This window comes from Camarhynchus parvulus, chromosome 12 (genome assembly GCF_901933205.1).
Source record: "Camarhynchus parvulus chromosome 12, STF_HiC, whole genome shotgun sequence".
In the NCBI taxonomy this organism is placed as follows: domain Eukaryota; kingdom Metazoa; phylum Chordata; class Aves; order Passeriformes; family Thraupidae; genus Camarhynchus; species Camarhynchus parvulus.
The window spans coordinates 2,622,444-2,645,001 of NC_044582.1; the positions used below are offsets into that span (position 1 = coordinate 2,622,444).

The 22,558-nt window shown below is 41.9% G+C and overlaps 1 protein-coding gene across 1 annotated transcript in view; it reads right to left on the minus strand.

Moving 5' to 3' along the window:
- The window catches only part of ATP2B2 (ATPase plasma membrane Ca2+ transporting 2), a 386,601-nt gene that overhangs the window by 153,219 nt on the left and 210,824 nt on the right, over nucleotides 1-22,558 (minus strand). Inside the window, 1 exon segment of the mRNA XM_030956513.1 lies at nucleotides 19,891-20,377. Coding sequence (XP_030812373.1) covers nucleotides 19,891-20,089 — 199 coding nt within the window. The 5' untranslated portion in view covers nucleotides 20,090-20,377.

Below are 22,558 nucleotides of genomic sequence, written 5' to 3' on the forward strand. Positions count from 1 at the left end.
AAGCTCTCAGCGAGAATTTTGCACACAGTGTGAAGCTAAGAATTACTAGAATAATAGTAAGTTGTTCTTGGAAATTAATTGAACAAATAATCTTTTTTATTATGAAGCCTACAAAAGATAAATACCCATGTACTGACACAGTCTTTAACTTTCTTCACCTTTTTTACCACATTGTTGGCATTTGCTTTGCCTCTTGCCTATAAACAGTGAGGATTTGGGGAATACAACACAAAATAAAAGCAGAATATTATTACTGGGTTCATCAGAATTGCATCTTACACACGTGTACAGAATTAAAACTGCAAAGCAAAATCAAGTGCCAGAACAGGAACTACCACCTGATCCTGTCTTAATTTGATGGTAACTGTGATGATGCTGAATATGTGATGGGAAAAAATCACTTTTTCTGTACATATCATGGCTAATAATAATAATAATTAATAATAATACACAAGGATTCTATTCCTCACTCATTTTCAATGCTGCCAAGGGGGGTTCTTGAAAGTAATTCCATATTTTGTAGTAAAATGTAAACCTATGGTTCTCTTTTTTACTGAGCAACAGAAATGTTTGTGTGAAAGAAGGCAACATTTATGTCTCATGTCCTAACAGATAAATGGCTTCATTAGTTCAAGGGAAAGTGTGGCATTTCTACTTTCCCTCCAAAACCACCCACGATCTGAGTTTAAGACACAAACATAAACTTTTTCACATAAATTACTGCAAATGCTGATGTCCCCAAATCAAATACTAATGGAGGAATATAACCTGATTGAAAAACAGCAAAAAGCTCAAACAAAGCAGCTGTAGACAACCTGGAGAAGCACTAAAAACACTTTGCTGTTCCCATATGAGATCCCTGATTTCAGAGCAATCCCTATGCTACCACACACTGGATTCCCAGTTTCAAGCATTAACCAGCTGCAATCTGTGGATATTCTGGAAAACTTTACAAAAAACCAGTTTTGCCTTCCAGGAGAGTCCTGCAGCTTCCTCAGGTGGGTTCAGGGGGAAGATGCCCAGGACATGCCCTGCCATCCAGCAATGACATTGATGTTCTGCACACCAAGGACGCCTCATGCCCAACCCAGCCTCCTAAATTATTAAAGGCACCATTTTCTTCAAGCAACTTTTTCATCAGAAAATTCTGGGAACAGCCACCTCAGCCCTCTCAGGTGCTCTTATGTATAATTCACCATCCCAGGTTCCAGCTCACAGAACATTTACGGGGCAAACCACAACTTGGCACAGTCTCTGTGCAAGAAATCTGACAGAAGCTGAGGGCACCACATCAGGGGCAATTTTGGCTGAGCAGAGGCAGCTGGTACAGAGAAAAGCAGGACATTTAAACATGAAGATCTGAAACTCTCTTCATAAAAAATGTAATTTACAATTCCAGCAACTAGTCAGTTACTTGGAATAAAGAAGGAAGCAAAGCTGCTTGGAGTTTTGAAACAACAGATGAGAAACATCATTTCCAATGTGATCTGAACAAAACAGTCAAAATACAAGATTCTTCTTCCAGGAGAGTCTCATGGGAGTAATTTCCAATCACCACACTGCTGAGTTTGTCTGTTGTAACAGCTAGCATCTATGAAAGCTGGAAAACTTCAACATTTTCCAGCACTTTTCTTATCCTTACAAAACCACAAAGTAAAAATGACATCATCTTGGAAAGCGATGCCATACACATCTCCTGGTCATGCAGATGTGTAATTTGACCATTTTTCCTTTGAAGTCTTTTCAGATAGAAAGCATCAAAGCCCAGTCCTACACAGCTGGGGTGACTCTAAAAACCTATTCCTGGACGTGTTGTGTATTTTTCCAGACCCTCAGCACCACAACTGCCCCATCCCTGTTGACCCCATGTGAGGAAAATCTCATTTCTGAATGGCAGAAAAGTCCCTTTTCTGTGTGGGACAAGCAGGAACAGCCATGCACTGATCCATGTCTGCTCCTCCCCAGCCAGGCCAGAGCTGCCTGAGCTGGGCTCACCCCAGTTTGGGAACTGGGATCGCCCCAAAGATCCCTGCTGCTCTGCAGCTGAAAGCACATCATTCACATGTGGGCTGCTGTGGATTTTGTAAAATGAGTCTTCCATTTACAGGGCAATAAAGTGCACATGGACACAAAACCAGCCCCAGACAGCCAGAATTTGGTTATTCAGTGATGCAGGGTACTGAGTACCCCCTCACAGGTATTCAAACCCTCCCTGTACTGGGTCCTGCTCAGAACAGGAGATTGCTGAGTTATTGCCATGCACTACAGCAGCTTGGAAATTCACAGCAGGAACCCATGGCTCAGAAGCCTAAAGGCCTCTCAGATGTGATCTGATTCACAGCCCACTCCAGAACTCCTCCTTACCATGGAAATCCATGTTTGCACCTGGTGCTTGATGTAGGTTTACATATTTTAAACCCCAGATGTCAGTTTAACTCTCTTACACTTTACAGCTGGTCCAGGATTTGTTTTGTGGTCTGTTATAAAATCTCTAATTCTTGCTCTAATTCCCTTCAGCTTTTTTTTCTTTTTTTTTTCCATTGCAGGATCACCTCCAATATTTCCATGACAGAAACCTCACTCAGAACCATGCTCAAGGAAGCTGCTGTGTGTCAGAGTGAAAAACACAACAGTGAAATATGTTCCCTCCTGTGTAGAGCAGCTCCAGCTTCTGAAGTACAGGCACTTAAATTAGGAGCAAGTGCTACTTTATAAAATCAGGGCAATATTTCCAGCATTTGAAATGCACATTGCTGTCTCTGTTTTGACAGAGACAATCTCTCCACTGTTCAAAACTACATTCATTATTAGAACTCAACCAGATAAGATTCAAAATGAAATCCACCTCTGTCTTTTTCTGCACACCTGAATTTTTGTAGGCAATTCCTTCAAACGTGGTATTCCCAAAATTTGGTTAATTTTGTTAACTCAGTCTTCTAAATAACCCAGGTTCTTTAGAAAAGCTGTGGTTCATGTTTTTCAATTGAAGAAAATAGTTTGGGAATCCACTGTGTCCTATGAACTAAGTCCTGCCTTCCTTCTCCTTCTGCAAGCTTTGAAAAAAATAAAAATATCTATCTTACAGGTTTTTAGTCACTTGGAAATGGTAATATGGTTCATTGACTGATTGATCACCCCATATTTTTACATATATTTTAATAAAATCTCTTTTAAATTTTGGATCCCAGAAGTTCTTAAGTACTTCAATAATTTCCTTTTTCAAAAGTATTATTGCTACTGCAGATTCTGGGTGGATTTTTGCCAGAAAATGGGTGGAAAGAGATGAGTAACTGCAATCAAATTCACTTTAAAGTGTTCCTTCTCAGCGTTAGCTACTATAAAAAACACCATATATACAACATTAACAGCACTGTAAGTGTTTACAGAAGATATTCTGAGGGGAAGATTAAATTTTCACTCCATCTAAACATAAACACCTGGATTGAAGAAAAAAAGATGCTTCTATTTTGGGACATCAGAAGTCAGACTGGAAGCAAGAGAGAATTTTCAAGGCTGTTTGGCAGCACATTAAATTGCAGGGAGTAGAACATGCAAAATTAAGTCAATGTGACACTGAGGAAGGGCTTTTTACCCCTGCCAGACGTAATTTCTGATACAATTAAACCACACCTACAAATTTTCCTCTAAGCCTGCTGCCTTACCACTCCCTTTTAGGCTTTATTTAAGCAAATAAATATTTGTTTAGAATTGTTTTATTAGAAGAACTGAAATAAAATTGTCAGCTCCTCAGGTGATGGCAAGGTGTTGTTTATCAGTTGCTGCTTCAGATTTAGGGAAAGGTCAAATCTTTGAGTATTTCTGCAGACTGAAACTTCTATATTTCAAAAGGATTAGGGGGAAACTCCAAGCACACCTCCCCAAAGGAGGAGTATGAGCAGCAGATTTCAGATTTCCAGCTCAGAAGTAGATTCAAGTTAATGAATTCTTTGGTAACTTCAAGCAATATAAACAGAGTTGTTCATAAAGGAGCAGGTCCCCTTGGTTCCTTTATTTAACAATTAACCCTCCTGGAAAAGGAAACTCATCCCTAGGGAGCCACTGGCACCTTGGGCCCAGCCCTGTCGTACAGAGGAGTTAATTGGAATAAAAACTGGGCAATATGCTGCCAGTTTAGAGCAGTGGTAATTCCTGGGTTGAGGTCTGCACATCTTCAGGACCCTGCTGTCCCAAAGCTGGCCATGCTTACAAACCCCCAGAGAGACCTGGATCTTTATCCGGCTGTACCTGGGAATGTAATTGAGCCTTAAACATTACACTAAAAAAAACCAAAAATGAACCCAAAAATCCCAAACCAACCCAAGCCCCACCAACCTTTCCTCTATGAATTCCACCCGGCGCAGATAAGACCACACAAGTGATGGGGTTTATCTGCACAACTTGGGCTGCTTTTACCCCATAAACCACAGCCAAACAGGAACCTAAAGTGGCACCAGGTGAATTTGGCCATTCCATTTCCTAAAATCTCCCAGTGCAGCACTGTCACAGGCATATTTTATGAAAAATCCTTTTGCCAGGATCTTTTCTCCTGAGAAGCTGAGAAGCTTCAGCTTCTCCATGTTTTGCTGCTTTGGAATGTGATTTGGAGAATTGTTTACCCAGCATGTGAATTGTTTTCACTTGATGACCAATGACAGTCAGTTGTGTCAAGGCTGTGAGCATTCACAAGATTTTATTATCATTCCATTTCTTTCCTCGCTAGCCTTCTGATGAAATCCTTTTCTTCTATTCTTTTAGTATAGTTTTAATATATAATTCTCTTTTAATATAATACATATCATAAAATAATAAATCACCCTTCTGAAACATGGAGTCAAGATTCTTATCTCTTCCCTTGTCCTGGGACCCCTGCAAATAGCACCACACAGCACGAGCTGTACAACAGCACCTTTGCTAAGATGGGTGCATTAATTAATGGGATGGATGCATTAATTAATTTTTCCTGCCAGCTCACCTTACTCTCCCACAATATTGAGCACAACGTCAGGTGCTCACCTCTGAAGAGACACTGCCTTGCTCGTTAATTAGCGCCATTTGCCAGCTTCAGTTAACGAGTTGTTGGTTACTGAGTAAACCAGGGCTTGGCTCTCCACGAGGAAACTCTGTCCTGAGCCTCCCACTCCACTGCCATGCCCTTATCTGCTCCTGACTCTGCCAACACCTCTAGGAATAAACCCTCCTGCAGCTCCTGCTGATTAGAAGCGCGCCGGAACCCGGGGATTATCCTCACATTTCACTTTCACTTCCTAACGCTGCCTTTGCTGCGTCCCCAGCCCTTATAACACTTCCAGGCTGTGGGGTTTTTAAACACTTTTGGCTATTTTTAAATTGCTGGTTTTTCCTTTTGCTTTATCTGGTTTTGAGGATTAGGTGCAATGAGTCTTTTGTGGTGTGGGAAAAGCAGGAGCATTGCTGTAAACTTGGATTTGTAAAGAGAGAACAGTAGAATGTCCCTGGCTTCCTTGGCTTTACACACTCAACTCAGCACAATTAATTAAGGTTCTATAAATTGCCATGCCAGAGTTCCTCCCAGTTCTCGAACCAAAATTACCTTGAGCGCTTTTGAACAAGTCTTAAGTAAGGAACAGTTGAATTTAAATAAATATAATTTAAACAGAAGAGTATCTGCTAATATTACACCTTATCACATCCAATCTTTTCCTATGAAAACCAATTATCATGATATGAACGTATTTTAACAACTAATTTTATTTTTTAATTATTACATCTTGATTTCTTAGACTGGATAGATTATTGCAGTTGAGCAAAGAGTCAAAGCACCCAAATCCATTAATTTTCACAATATTACAAAAGTTTAGCGCTTAAAAAGGCTTTTTCATAAACCCTAAATGTTAAATTAACAATATCTTTTCAAGAAAGTATTGAAAACTCTTGTGATATGCCCAAAAGGAAAAAACTTAAATTATCTTGCTTATGGAAGAAATAGAAATTTCATCTTGTATGTGAATAAAATAAGGGTTAAGTCAGGGAACAGAATGAAACAAAACCCAACTCCTGCATGTCTGGAAACACAAACACAAGTAGCCAATCTTCCCTGTCATTTAAAATACTGAGTTTCAGCCAGTAACTTTTACATTTAATTATCTCACCCAGTGAAAACAGGCTGAAGTTTTCAAAATTAATTTCTTATATAAATACTTCTCTTGACAGCCTTTCCAGCAAAGAGCAACCTAAATTTTTTTCAAAGATTCAGAAACAAAATCTGATTTCATTTTAAATGGTATGCAAATCACTGTGTAATTTGGGTTTGGGGTAGATTTGGTCGGGTTTTTTTTCTCTTTAAAGCCACAAGCCCAGTTTGAAGATCACTGCTGGCCTTAAAATAGTTTCAACTGGAAACTGCTCCATCCATTTACAGAAGACCATCTAGTTCCTCGTCCAATGCACCTAGCTTGTAATTATCAACTGTATTTAATATCTCAAGTAGATTTATTTAAAGTCATCCTGAACTATTTGTCTTTAACAGTCAGCACTGAATCTGCTGCCAAGAATTAATGTAGCCACAACCACCCAGTTGTACAAAGGGACATTCGACTGATGCCACCATCCTGCAGAACAACCTCAGCAGATAAGGGAGAGAGAGCCCTCCCAAAAGGGCCAAGTTCAAACAGGAAAAACAGGCCAGGGCAAATAAAGGAGATGAATTCTGCCAAAAGGGCCGAGTTCAAACAGGAGAGATGCTCAGCATGACCTGATCAATACTTGAAAGCACAGGGTCACCTCCAAAGGCTTGGGATGGTTAGAGAAAGTGGAGCTACCTGAGGCCACAAGGGTGATTTCACTACCATTTCAAAATCAGAGATATTTAAGATCATCAGGAAGCAGAAAAATGAAAAAAAAAAAAAAAACACCAAACCACCAAACAAATATAGATCAAAAAGCAAATGAGGAATAAAGGAAAAGTGTATCTGCAAAGAAATTGTAATCAATGGACAATGGAAGAAAGTAAAGAAAATTGAAGCAAGAATGGTTTGGTCTGAAGTCACAACAGAACAGAATTTGGGTATTCTTTTTTTTAGATTGTCTATAAGCATAAATTCAGACATGGAAGAGTCCACAAGGGGGAACATTATATTGAATTTTAAATGTGGAAAATGCAGATATTCAGAAATTTTTCAGAACTACTCAGAATATCACAGAAATAATTCAGGAAAATTCAGATAAATTACTTAATTTTATCGGGGAAACATTTCTATCATTGCTGACCACTCACACCAGCACCTGCATTTGTTCAATACCACAAGAAAACATGGATGATTTGCAAGATGAATAAATACCTCCTAGGCATTACATAATTTTATAACTTTTTGTTGTTCCTGCCAGCTATCACTAGTCCTTGCAATCCACCAAAATTACAACATTCCTGGGCAGTCCCAGACAGCTGTGTTAATAATTTTTAATAACAGAATGAACTTTTGCAAAATATTTCAAAATTAAAACAGGCTTAAGCCTATTTCCCTCCTTCCACCCCCCAAATTTAAATGAAGCTGGCAAAAATTTGTCATAAAGATCCCATGGCAGCCTCCTATGACCGAGTCTTTTGAGGAAGATTTAAGCAAGACTGAAGAAGCCCCCCGCCCCAAATAAAATTCAGGACTTTCAAGCAACAATGCAAGTTAAGAGGCTGAAAATAAAGGTAAGAGAGGAGGAAAATCTTCCTAAACCACCATGAAATGGTGATAAATAATGAGAAATCCAGGGGATTCCAAACTGGATCCCAGGTTTGGGGCATGGATTCCAAATCCCTCATGTAAAAGGGAGTTTGCTGTTCCAACATGAACGTGGCTGGATGGAAGAGATGGCAGAGGCTTGCAGGAGCAGCAGTGGGTTCTGCAGGGAAGGATGCCAGCAGTGCCCCCTGCACCCAGAGCAGGGCTGGATGTCCCCAAGGGACATCTCCCACCCACAGAGGAGGTGAGGTGTCCCTCAGCAGCTGCTGAGCATGGGGACATTGGCAGGAGAGAGCAGAAGAGCAGGCACAGAGCTCTCCCACCCAGGGAACACTGGGGATTGCCACCCCACAGCCAGTCCCACCCGATTTTTCTCTGTAATTTGAAGCTGTGAACTGCAGAGACATTTGTGTCAGCATCAATACTTTGGGAAAAGTGGGACAGCAAAAAGAACTGCCAGCATTTCATGGCAAAACATGCCACACTGATAGCCTTGTTAAATAGGATTAACATCAGGAATTAAAAATAACATCTAGGTTTGGTGAAGAAAAAAAATAACCTACTGATTTTACCTTAAGAGTCCCCATCTATTGCAAACACTAAAACAAAGTTATTTTTAAATCTTTTCAAACTCTGTAGACCTCTTACCATGCCCACTCTTCAGAGCTGGAAGCACAAAATGTGCTTCTTCAAAGCCATCTATTTAACCAACCCAACCATTTATTATCCAGCCCAAAGGTGAACCCAGTTCACTCTCAGCTTGCCCATGGTATTTTGGAGCAGTGGTGCCCACACACTTGAACAAGCTGGGTGTATTTGTCCTCTGCTGAGGGCTCACTTCAAAACAGTGAATAAGACAATTGAGCTTCATGGCTTCTGCCATCTGATATTTTTTATTGAAGCAAGTGAGCTCAGCTGTGCTGTGGCATTGAACACAATCAAACCAGCTCATGGAAGGAAACACCACTGACCCGTGGCACTTCCTCAGCTAAAACTGCTCCATTTCTCTGCTAACACAACCACTTGTGCACATCCCTCGGCGTGCACCGTGGGCTTGGCTGGACAAGAGAGAAAAGAATGATCATTCCTTTAAAACTCACTTCTGAGGGTTCTGGGATTTACCTCGGGGGTTGCAGCACATGAGGTTCCATGTTCACAAGCAAGTAGAGCAGCAGGAGGTGTAACACAACCATTGAGACTTCCTTGGGAAAAAACCCAGCAATGCATTTTCCTTAGCTATCTGTAAATTTTAAAAATTCATTTGTAGAGTCCTTCAACACCCGGAGCTTGGAATCATCCAATGGACAAGGCAGCAAAAATAAGCAGATTTATCATCCTAGGGCCAACTACAACTCTCATGTAACACTGAATTGTTGGAAATTATATTACTCTTACTAATTAGTTGTTTTAATTAATTGCAAGTAGTGCCCACTTTTAGCCAGCATTAGAAAAGTTTCTTCACAGACTCTTGTTGGAGTAACCAAAGATACAGGGGAGATTAAGGCCTGCAAAGCTGGAGAAAAAAGGTGATAAAAGGACTAAAGAATAAGGACCAATTTAGCATGAAGAGGAAAAGATCAACAACCAATAGAGGACAGAATATTAATTAATAGAGAGAATCATGTCGCTTAGAACCAATGAATATCAATTTCTTTGCTAAAAATGCATAAATAAGTGAAAAGGTTTTGTATCAGCATTGCTGTGGGGGCTGGAACTGTCAGCCACTCACCTCTGGGCCAAGACTGAAGTAATGCCTTGCTAACACTAAAAGGCCAGCGTTAGAGAGAGCTATTTTTGCCCATTTTGGGAGGATTTTGGTACCATCATGGCTCCTCTTGGATGCACCTGTGCCACTGATAACCACCTCCAATTTAGCACCGTGATCCCCCCAGATGATTGTGTCTGACGTCTGGAAAGCAAATTGTTCTGAACACTTCACTGGGCACCAGAGCCAGGGGGGCAGGGTGAGCTCTGTCACACTGTCCCTGCAGTGCCCCACACACCCAAAAACTCACTGGCTTGAGAAAACAATGGAACAAAGGAGCAGCCCAGGGAGAGCTGCACAAAGCCAGCAGGAGAGCACACCTGGATGCTTCCAGAAGGTTCCAAGTTTACACCATATTTCTGCAGGAAACAGCAGGGGGCTTTAAAGCATCTTGAGGTTTTTCTCTCAGTAAAAACTCAACAATTTGAGGAGTGAAAATCACATGTTCTGACCTGGCCAGCATCTTCCCTCTTTGGCTTCATTATCATAAACAAGGAGGGATTTTTTTTCCAGGGTTTCTGAGGACTAAAAGTCACCTGTAACACTCCAGCTCAAGGACAGGCAGAGATTTTGGCTGCAGACGTCAAGCTGGATGACCTCTGCTGTCCACAGAAAATCATGCAACAGCCACAACCCCACTGGCAAAGCAGAATGCTGATGTAATGCAGCAATTCCTATTACTGTAGGAGTTTTAATGAAAGTAAAACAACTTCAGGGTGTAATTAAAAAGCAAGCAAAAGCAAACTAAAAAAAAAGGTAAAACGGAATGGCTCAGAAAAGAATGACCATTCGTCTAAAACTGAGCTCCTGTGCCAGGGAAAGGGAGGGGGCCAGCACATGACTGGAGTGAGGCAAACCCAAGGAAACCCCTGGTGCCACCCAAGCTTCCAAACTGAGGCAAACACGTGAGACTGCCAGGAAAACTGCAAAAAATCCAAGTGGATTTGCTGTATTGTTTAGAGAAAGAATTAACTTTGTTGCCCAGACTAATGCTAAGATTATAACTGTGTAGCTGCTCTGCAGTTCCACAGCATTCCCATGTATTTTTTTTTTTCCACGTTAATGCTGCCACAGTCCTGAACAAGCAGAACTCAGCTTGTAACATCCAAGGAGCTGTGACCTCAGTCATGGAGGCAAAGTGAAATCCTGCTGCAGTTCACTGGATACTCCAAGAAAATTCTCCTCTTTTATTCCGTACTACCTTCTAGGGTAAGCTCACCTTTTACAAGTGGGCTATTCCCTCTTCCCCAGTGCTGATCAGAGGAAAAGAATCATGACAGCTTTTGGAATACTCCCAAATTTGATCGGTTTTCCTTCCCAATAATCATTTTTTCAGACTTTTTGTACCTCAGAGGACTGTACCTACCTACCTAAGCTGCCCTCACAGTGAAAGAGACTGTGAAAAGTGCTGGGGAGGAGAGATTGACACAAAATGCAAAAGGAATAATCAAAGGAGCAGCACAGCCTGTGGAAGCTCAGGTTTGTGAGTCTTAGCAGAACTGACTCAGCTCACAATCCACACAGGAAAAGAGGAACTGCAGTCCCTGAAGAATTTCATTTGAAAGCAAAGAGGAAACAAGGGCTAGTAAATGCTATTGTTACAGAAATAGCAGCTCCATACACCCAGCTATTTCTATTACACAACTGAAATGCTCTGCATTTAATAGAATCTGTGGCTGTTTTGCCAAGTTCTGGACTGGCAATTAGGATGGGACATTGAAATGCATTGTTTTACCAGCTCCAAGGCAAGGACAAGGAATGGGATTTATAATGAGCATTCAGAAAGGGTTTCTTCCTTCTTTAAAAGTTAAAAAGGAAGTTACTATACCCTGCTGAAAGCTGTGCCAGAGAATGTCATCTATTATCTGCGAAAACAGGTTCTTTATGTCTGAGGTAATCATCAGCTTTTCAGGATGTTGGGGAGGCTGCTTTCTCCTTACACCTTGCAGAATTTCCAGCACAGTTTCCAGAACACCTACACAGATGTGAAAAAAAAAAAAACCCTGGAGCTAGAGGAGAAATAATTTCTAGAGATACTTCGAAGGCAAGTCAGAAACTATGAGTGTACCACATTAAAGGAAGTCACCACCGAGGGAATGCAGATATGTTTGTCTTGGAAGCAAATTGAGCTGACTGCCAAAAATACATATTTGGCTTTATTTTCCATTCACCTTTATAAATAACAGGCATGTCAAACACCAACCTCTGACTTCTTGGAAAACAAATGGAAACAGTAAATTTGAACAGTCTAGATTTGAAAGGTGAGTAGTAATTGCAAAAGGGACAGGAGGCAGGAAATCATTACTGCACCTAACACTGTTCTTATCCCAGGTCTGTTGATATAAGTTATCTTCAAAAGAAAAACGACCATTTAATCATGCTAATTCTTCTTGCAGGGCTGCTGAGCTTACATTCAGTGAAGCCACTGCCTCATTTTATCAAAAAAAAAAAAAAATATAGCACGATCCACTTTAATGAAAACACAGAAATGCAATGCTGAATAAAAGAAAACCAAAATTCAACATTTCTTTATTGTGAGGAATGGCATTTTCATCACCTGTCCAATCCACAGATGATCCTTACAAAGACTTGAGCAGCAAAATTTCCCCATTTCCATGGTTCAGCTGGAAACAGCATCACTGCTAGCAGTGACACTTGGCAAAATGTCTGAGAGCACCTAACAGAGATTCAAGCAATTGTTTTACCTCTACATTTTAAAGGAAGCCGGTTTTTGCACCCCTGTAAGTGCCAGCTGAGACAATGAATTAAGAGCTGTGCTCTTGCAGCAGGGCCAGTCCCACCAGGACGAAACCACTGCATGGCAAATCTTTGCTTTCACAGGGCACAGACAAAATCAGGGAAAAACCCTTCTCTGTCTCTGATACACTGCAAAGGCAAAGCTTAATTCCATCAAGGGCACACTGGCTCCATCGATTGGATTATTCATTTGGTGTAATGGACTTTGCTTTCTTCCTGCAGCCTTCTCAAAACAAGAACAAAATGAAGATAAATCAGCTCTCACTCAAGGCTGGCAGTCTATAGATATTTATGGATTTCTGAGCCCTGCAGTACAACAGGAGGGAGGCATTCCCCAAGGATGTTTTCCTCTGCAGTCCTGTCACCCTCCCAGCTGCCCAGCACAGGGACACACCAAGGAAAGGCTGCAGTCACCCCTCCCCTTCAGGTCCATCACTGACCCAGCTTTGCCTTGCCCAGCACAGGAGCCACTTTGAGCCCAGAACAATCCCTGTTTGATCCTCCAAGCAAAGGCCTAATTGCCACTTTCCAAGGGAGCCGCACCAACGCAATCCCAGTTTGCCACTGGGACAGCTGACGTGGCCTCCATGGATCACAAAAATCATTTCCCCCCCCTTGTTACACTCTGCCCACTACGTTTCAGGCCTGGCCTCATTTTTTTCTCACTCAATGAATGAGCTGATTATGCCAACAAACTCAAATCACTACTCCTACGAATGAGATTACAGGTTTATCAGCTGCCCCATAAAATGGCAACACTTTCCATCTCTTTTTAATTCAGCAAAAAGGGGTTGACTCATTGTATTGCATCACTGCATTCAGATCAAGGAGAAACTTGGGGCACAACACGTTATGGAGAACGTTGACCTGTGATAAGCTCTTTGCAAAGAAGGAAAGAATAACAGAAAGTTGCTGGGCCAGGTTTTCCTTTGACTTACAACACATTGTAGTTGTAATTGAGGTATCTACACTGAACAAACACTAGTCCTGTGCAGAATACGTACAAAAAAATTTCACATCCGTTTATTACTCTGTTATTTAAATCTGAGGTACAAGAGCAGAATGTATGTCTGTGGTCAGTACACCCTGCCTGCATGCATTTAATGTCTTACAGGGAAAAAGGATTTCACCTTGCATGAAAATAGCCTCCTTTCTAAGCATTGCACCTGCTGAGGTAAGATAATCGTTGAGAGGAAGATGATGTCCCGGTAATTACATAAATAAATCAGCACTGACCCCAGAAAATCTCTGATGCTGCCTAATAGAAAAAGCAGAAGACACTCACTCGCTTTCTGCCCTTCCCGGCCTTACTTTAAAGCACTGCCTGTAACCCAGAGAGAGTCTTTTTGCAAGCCATTTAGAATTCTCAAAGGGCCAGGTATCTCTTTTTTTTTTTTTTTTTTTATGGGGAAAATGCATCATGCAATATCTCTCTAGTTCTCCACAAGTAACTGAACAAAGCCAAAGTAAATCAGCAAGTGGCACGACATGCAAGAACCCAGAAACAAAATGAGCAATGAAATTGGACTTATCACAGAGAAAAATCTGAGCCATTCATTTGAGATTCTTATGTTTGGGTAACCTTTGGAAGAATGTTTGCTGTTCCATTATACAAACAATGGAAATATTAGATAAGGAAAAGAAGCGCCATTGCCAAGAAAGCTCCACGCACCCCTTCCAAATCACGAAACATGGAGATGTGATTTTATGGAAATATAGCATGCTGCCTGCAGCAGGAGTGTCAAAGGTACAGAGCCATTCCTGCCAACCCCAGCGGGCCCAGGGAGTGCAGTTCAGGAACCCCTGGGGCAGCACATCTGCCTGGCACTGGCCCATGGACACATCGGGACCCAGGAGCCAAATGCAACCTCGCTGAGGCCAAGCCTTGCAGCTGGGCCAGGCCTGCTGAGCAGGACTGAGACAGCCCCACAGTGTGCCAAAGCAAAGCTGCCACGAGTTATCCACACACAGCCATCCCTGCTCCATCTGCTCCAGCCTTTCCCAGCCCGCCAGGCGCGCCGTGGCAATGGCACTCCCTGGACTGGGGACAGGCCCAGAGCTTCCCACAGAGCAGAGCTGCCAAGGGCCACCAGCAGGGACCCAAGGGCTGGAGGGGCAGCAGGAGTCCCTGGGTGCCACAGGGCAGGCTGCAGAAGGGAAGCCCCTGTGCACACTCCATGGTCTTCCCACAGCCAGGGACCCCTCTGGCTCCCGCAGAGAATCACGGAATTATTTGGGTGGGAAAGGACCATTCAACCTTGCCCAGTCCAACCCTGCAGAGAGCAGGGACATCTACAGCTAGGTCAGGTTGCTCAGAGCCCCATCCAAGCTGGAGTTAAACATTTCCAAGGGTGGGCATCCCCACCTCTGCGGGCAGCCTGATCCAGTGTTTCACCACCCTCGTTGTATGAAATTCCCTCCTTATACCTAATCTATACCAACCCTACTTCAGTTTAAATCCGTTACCCCTTCTCCTATCACAACAGGTCCCGTAAAACATTTTTCCCTAACTTTCTTACAGGCCTCCTGCAAATACTGGGAGACTGCAATGGCCTCTCCCTGGGGTCTTCTCTTCCCAAGGGAGAACAAACCCAGCTGGGATACACATGAGGGGCTCTGCAACTTCCAAATGAAGGAGCATCCAGGACCCCCTTCCTTCTTTCCTAGCCAGCCCCTCACGGACAGAGCCAGCCCCTTGGCCAAGCACAGGCCCCTGGGAGCCTGTTGGAGCACTCAGGGGCAGCCAGTGCCCACTGATGGAACCACAGGAAAATGCCAAGTTATCCAAGCTCTCTCTAGCTTGGCCACACCTGGCACTGCATGAAGAGCCAGATGAAATATGAGTTTAAAGTTCCTCCATGGGGTTTTTCCACGCAAGGTAGGAAAAGGCCCGGCGAGGCCTCAGCCCTGCCGGCGCTGAGGGGATTTTTCATGGCCAGGGCTGATTTCATTGTTCAAACCAAACCTCCCGTGTGGGGAGAACGCGTACAGATAAGGGCTGGATGGGGACTTGGAGCTTGGCTGCTGCCTGGGGGGTTGGCAAATGAGCCTGAGCTACAAGAGATGTTTTGATAGCACAAATAAGGATGAGGAATTAGGCAGTGTGGTGATCCAGAGAGAGGATGAGCAGGTTTGCTCCTACAATTGCTGCTTTGAAGGTTTCCAAAGTACTTCAGCTCAACATCACAAAGAAACTCTTCAAATCTACTTTCAGACAGCTGGCAACGTTCCTTTTAAAGAGATTATAAAATCAATCAAATATTATCCATCTTTACCTTAAATGTAAAATAATGTAAGAAGATCTTGAATTTATGGATCATATTTAATGGTTTATACATGACCAAGTGTATTCTTTTAATAATGAAAATTATGCTATCACCAATTTCTTTACATTCGTGGTCTGTTTTGACAACATATTAAAATAAAGCTCAGTCTCTGACAGTCATAGAATCAATTATTTTATATTTCTATTTTAAACTTCTACTTGTCTGAATCAAGTATTTTTCATTCCTTTCTCAATTTCCTTTCCAAATTCTTTGCATCTCTGTAGCTGATTGAACACAGTGGTGCACCTGACTGCAATTCAGTGTGATCCAGCAAGAGCAGCTTCCAAACAGACTATTAAGTTATTAAAGGTGCATTTTCATAGAAGCAAGTGTGAGGAACCAAAACTAATGAGTATTAAAAGCAGCTGGTTAATTTTGTTGCATTCAATCTTTCTTCATCTTCTACCTCATCGTTAAAATTGGGAAAGACTTTTTAGATTGCAATAATGAAAAATAAACACACCTCCCCAGCTGGCCCAATTGATTCTCAGCCTGTATCCCCACACACATTTGAAAAGAGAGAACTTCTCTGGTAGCACAACTAAGGGCAGTTGTGATGATTAAAAAGTCAACTTCTACAGTAGAAATATTATCAGGTAACTGTTAATTGATATTGTGTCTTTCCATAAAACCTTTTCATGGTATCCTGAGACCTACAGCCAGAAAAAAAAACCCACAAAATGAAGCTCAAATGTTCTCCCCCAGTGCACTCCACCAGCCCATTTCTAGAACATTCACCAGTTCTGTATCCAGTAAATACCAACAGAAAGATTTCTTCTGTCGTGCTGTACCACCATCACCAACATTTAACACATCCTGGAGTACCTGTTTGGGGGGTGGCTGCACAGATACCACCATGCAAAAGTTCTTCCTTCATACAGAAATCTTAAAAGCTTCACTCTACTGTGCTGGGGCATGGCCCCAAACTGCCAGAGCTCCAGGAGCATTTGGACAATGCTCTCAGGGATGCACAGGGTGGGATTGTTGGGGTGTCTGTGCAGAGCCAGGGGTTGGATCAATGATCCTTGTGGGTCCCTTCCCACTCAGGGTATTCATCATCCTACACACAGTGAATTCTTCACTTTTTACATGCACTGGAAATGGCAGCATCCAAGTATTTTTAGCAAGAAATCAGGGAATTTAATTCACTGACATACTCCTATAAGAAATAAACATTTTTATAAGGGAAAGTAGATGAAAAAGTTGCTGTAAATTGGTGGGTGCTACATAAAATTGTGGGTAAATATAGTTAAGTATTGGAGAGAGTGGATTCCAGTCTCATTTGGTATTCATCCAACTAACTCATCCCATTTTACCAGCTGTCCTTTATAAGGTATCACTGATGCTCCAGTGGGCCTCGGAGACTCCAACTGCATGGAAAATTCTACAACTGTCAGCACAGCTCAGCCCAAGGGGGGATTCAGCATTGTTTTGCAAAGTGGCAGGGCTAGATCCTGCCTATATGTGGTATTTCTGGGATAATGAAAGTGAAACTAATCTGAACATAAATATTTTTAAAGCAAATTCAAGTCGACACGTACGTGTATTTTTTTTATATAAATTATTTCCATAGATTTTTGGGAAGTTCTTTTCATGAGCACTTAAATGGGAGCTTTTCATTATAATATAATCACTTTAGAGCAGGAAATCCCTCAGGCATAACTGAGAGCTGGGATCTCCACTGCATCTATAGCTAAAGGAGCAATCAAAGAAAATTTAAAGGAGACACTGAAGTCTCCTAACCCATAATAATATTATTAATTCATTCAGCATGCAAATATTATTCTACTCAACATTCAGCAGACTTCCCCAGCTCCATGCTGAATTGAGACTGGGGTTCACTGGGAAATGAGCCTCACAGCAGAGTCAATGACATCTGAGTTACAAATATGATGTCTTAACTGGAGAAGTTCAGGGCATTTAAAACAGTCTCAGAAAGCACTTCCAAGTGTGATTGATCCTGCCAATCCATAGGTGGAACATCAAATATTAACATGGGAAATGAAATGAGTCAGCTCTGAGCTTATTACCACTTCATGCTTTCTAAATAAACCAGTAAATTCAGTTTAGGCCACATTTTACCAAATCATCACGTCCCTGCTGCCAGGAAACATTTTTTTTCTCTGCTCTGGTATCTGTTTCAGCCCTTATCTCACAATATTACAAGGACTTTGTGCAGACAAATTCTGAAAGATCTTACAAGAAAAGGAAGAACCAAGTTCTACAGTCAGGTCCTTTTTACTGTTCCACAGTCATTCAGAACTCCTGCTCAGCCATTTGGTTCCTTCAGAGAAGTGCCCTGCAGTAATTCTTATTTCCTATTTCCCATAAAAGCCTGTGAGATATGCAGCACACCAAAGTATGAAAAACAAAGGTAGTTCAGTGAACTGGGCTTCACCAAAAATGATGCCTGGTTGGAAAAGTGATTTTCAGGCACTATAGCAACTTGTGGTTTTTCACAAAGGTATTCAATGAGGAATCCACAGTTTGCTGCAGATACCAAAGGATAATGTTAAGTATGTCAATAATTAGTTTTCAAGTCATGTCTGCTTGATGTTAGGATTCCACTCCATGTAAGAATTTTTTTTTTCCTCTAAGAATAGTCTTGTCTCCAAGAATATCCTCTTCACTGAGCTTGGAATCAAGAAAAACAATGGCTTGGGATTTAGAACTAAATATAAGCTTATATTTGCCATAAGCCTTTAAAGTTTCTCTGTGATGGATATTTTCTCTCCAGTGGAAGTTTCCAGAGCTTGACAAGACATATTTCAGAGAATTTTTCCAAGCAAAACAATTAAAAATAAGATGTAAGCTTCATGTGACTGGGAATTCCTATTATGTGATCTACTTGAAAATTAAAACCCAGCAGAGCCTTGACGATTCCAAGGCTATGCTGATTGCCATTTGAAGCTGGAAAGGTTTTTCCCTAATGCACAAGTGATGAAGTGCACGTAATGCTTGGAGGAAAGTTACCTTATCTGCAGTATCAGATATAGATTACTGCTGGAGTCAGTGTGCCACGCTGCTGGATCCATACGCTCTGTTCCAACATGAGGAATTGAGTTTCCCTGATGTCATAAATTGAACACATAATGCAATTAACATCTCCTTTGAAGTTCACATTCACCAGGTAACCACCAGAATGAGTTGGCAAAACTCGTCTGAAGTCACCGCCACGAGCTCGGCTCAGACGGAGACTTCAGCTCTGACTTTCTGCAAACGTGGAATTCTTGAGGCTGAGACATTGATAGCTGCTCCTTGGGACCCCTCAGCTGGGCTAATTTATGGTATCACACTACAACTGACATGTTTATGATCACACCAATAATTCCACACTTTGAGGCATTTAAACACTGGAGGTAACTAAATGATTAATTTTAGAAAGAAGAGAATGGAACAAAGCCAAGACTTCTATCTTCGTGAAAAAGAAAAGAACTTGAAATGAACATCTTGGCTACTTTACAAGACTGCAGAAACATTATAGACTGAAAGACTGTGTAATTTCCAAAAGTGTTAATACTCCTTGGAGATGAAAATACGCTGACAAAAATAGAATTCTTAGAATAAAACAGAATTGCACTTGCACTTAAAGAGAAAGAAAATTGTGTGAGGAGAGGGAAACATTGCACCATTGTCAATGCTTTAGGGGAGCTATTTGGTTTGAGCATTGAAAACCAGACTAATAAATGATCAAGTAGAAGTAGAAGTCTCTAAAAAGACTTAGGAAAATAGATACTGGAAACTTATAATTGGTAGTATTAAACATAAGAAAGCACAGAGCTTAGTTTTACACACACAACAGAAGTGCAACTACTAAAAACATCGATACAATCACAGACTGATGATTTCAGCAAAATTATCTATGGTAATATAATAAGTGAAGATTAGTAACCTATATATAAATATAAAAAAATATATTGATCTACCCAGTAACATAATGTGCATCTCAGAAGGTCATTTCATACTCTCAAGATGTCCAAATACCTAGCAGCTGTTTTGAGGCAACTATTTTGCACCTTCTTACTCCCAGGAGCGGAGAGATTCAAGTCTCTTTGCAATGCCTAAAACACGTGCTGATTTTTTGTGTCATTTTGAGGAAGAATTAATGCATTTAGCTGTTAAAACAAGAAACACTCCTTGCGCCCTCATGCCAGCTTTAGCTATAGCTGGGCTTGTTTGCCTTCTTTCTTAAAAGACTCTTGTTTTGTTATTGTCGGGAATAATGGCAGCACCGTAAGAATTCTGTTCAGATAGGAATCAAAACCTCTTTTTTTGCTGTCTGGAGAGCATTTACACAAATTCTCCTAATTCAAGTGAAGTGAGAAGTGCTTACCTTCTGTTGGTGATGTCTTCAGACGTCTGCAGAGCCCCTCTGTTTCCCCATAAGTCTCTTTAATTTTTACTACTGCTTCTGTCCCTCGGAGTTCCATGAGGGAGCGCAGTTCCTGCAGTGTGCACCCAAACTCTCCTGCATGGTTGGCCTCATTTCTTTGGTTCTTGGAATAAAAATCGCTATTTGTCATGTCACCCATCGTGGCTGGTTATATTGCTCCACTCGTTGTAGTTGGATACAATCTTAAAACTGTTTTAAAAACTGGAGGAGAGGAACCTCGAATTCCAAATCGGAGAAATTAAAAAGAATCCCGCGTGTGTCCGGCGAGCGACGTGGAGGATGCCCCTGGCGTGGAGGGTGTCCCTGACAGACTGGAGGTCACAGAACGGCTGCTCTCAAGGCTGCAGACCAGCTCCACTCCATTCACCATTTCCCATTATGCTGCACCCAAGCTGTAGAATCTACATGGTCATTTCTTCCTCTGGACCTTTGGGAAGAAGCAGAAAGGACTCATTACAAGGGGGATGGTGTCAGACGGGTGGTGGCATCCCAGAGGAGCTGCGCAGCACCACGCTGGGGTGTCCTGGAGGTGCTGCAGGTGGGCAGCATCCACCCGAGGACAACGCTGGCTCTGCCTTAGATAAAGCTCTCCACGGCTCGAGCACCAATAGCAGCGCTGCTCGAGTCCAAAGAGCAGCCGCTAAATGAGATGAGTCATGAATATTAATTAGTGAGCGATTAGCCCGGCGTGCAGGATGCACCCCCAGTACATGCTCCACTCCATACCGCCACCCCGGGCTGTCTTCTGAGCAGAACAAAGGCTCCCTGATAAGGCTTCAAGGTTAACAATGGGTTAAACCCTACCAGTTTTCATAATGGGTTAAAGGCGGTACACAAAGGTGGTGAAACTTGGGGAAAAACTATAGAGCCACCATGACAAATGCAGAATATATTTAAATACATTACATCTTGCAGCCTTGCCTTCTGTGCAAGCGAGCACAGCATGGATGCAATGGGATGTCTGGGTTGGAAGAGGCAGAGCTCTGTATGAGGAGCCCTTTCCCCCGAGCCCAGTCACGAGCAGGCACCACACACACACACAGGATGCTGCTGGGCTCTCTCTCTTTTCTTCTTTTTCCCTTTTTTTTTATATTCTTTTTTATGTGCAATGTTGAACGAGTCCCGTTTGGACCATCTGGGAGACAGTTGATTACTTGCTAAAGCCAGCCTTTAAAACCTGTTTCCCCTTCCCATATTCTAATGAAGTTGGTTTAAATACTGCTGAAACCAGCTATTATATTTGGCACGCAGAGTTTTAACAGAGATTAAAGGTTTCTTTTTTGCCTCAAGCGGGTTAGTGTGAGTGCACTGTCTAATCTAGAGGTCTCAGAATCGTTTTCATAATAAAAAAAGATCTTTCAAAGGGCACCCCAGCAGCCTAATAACTGACCAACCTGTCACAGGCAAAGGTCACACGTTGAACTTTCTAGGCACAGCAATCCCCAGTAGAAATTATATATAAATGCCCAGATAAAGCACATCAAGAGGAGCCCAGTGCCTTTCAAGTCCCAGGTTTATATTTGTGCAATAATTTTAATCTCCCACCCAGCTACAGCTGATGTAACTCATAGGGTTTGCTATTTCCACTCACTAAGGACATTGCCATTGCTCTGCAGTGACAAAGATCAGGCCTCTGAGCACTAATTTGGAGTTACCTTGCTCAATTAAAAAAACTGAACCTCTACCAGCCCTCTCCTTTACAGCTTCAAATCTCATCATTCCTTTGATTTCTGTGGAGGAAAAAGTTAAACAAAAAAAAAAAGGAAGTTCAAGTTTCACTGTGATATTACAGCCCAAAATTCAAATACCAGCCCACTGCTACACATTTCTTCCACCCATCCTATTTACTGATGTATCTTCTAGTGCTAAGAACTTCTGCCACCCTCAACTTCCCATATTGCTTTCCACATTCACGAGATGAGAATTTCAGCACAAAATGTTTTTTACAGGAAACAACAAAGAGAAACTCGAAGCAGCAATTAAAAAGGGTTTTTATTTGCCAAGCAGGAGATGGTGAACCACACTCTGCTCTCCATGGCTGCATCCTGGGCACTGCTCAGCCTCAACCCATCCCCAGGTAATCCCCTATATACAGCAGGAAGAAAAGGCCTTACTCACACTACTGCTTTGTCCTTTTGTAAACAGGATGGATCAGAATTCTGAACAGAAATAGCATCAGCCTGCAGCATTATTTGGGGAAAAAATTGCAGGCCAGAAATGTCACAGATGCCTAGTGAAACAGGCTTCATCCCAGGAGGCAGCGCAGGGCTCCTCCTCCCTACCAGCAGCATCCCAGGCTCTGCCTGCTGCCAGCCACAGCAAAAGGCAGATTGAGATCTGAGTGTCAGAAAGGCTACAGTGATGATAACAAATAGCTGAAATAACAGGCTGCTCTTTACTTCCAGTGGTTAAAAAAAAAATAAATAGTCTGTTCCTAAGTGCAGTTCAGGGTTTTGAAAGCTGGGCATCTCAAACAGCCATGATTTTAAGAGAAAAGAAGATGGAAAAAAACATTGCTCTAATAAAAAAAAAAATCTTTTTAAACATTGCTTCAAAATAATAAAATTGCTCTTAAACTGTTCCATAACACCACAGAGAAAAGACAATT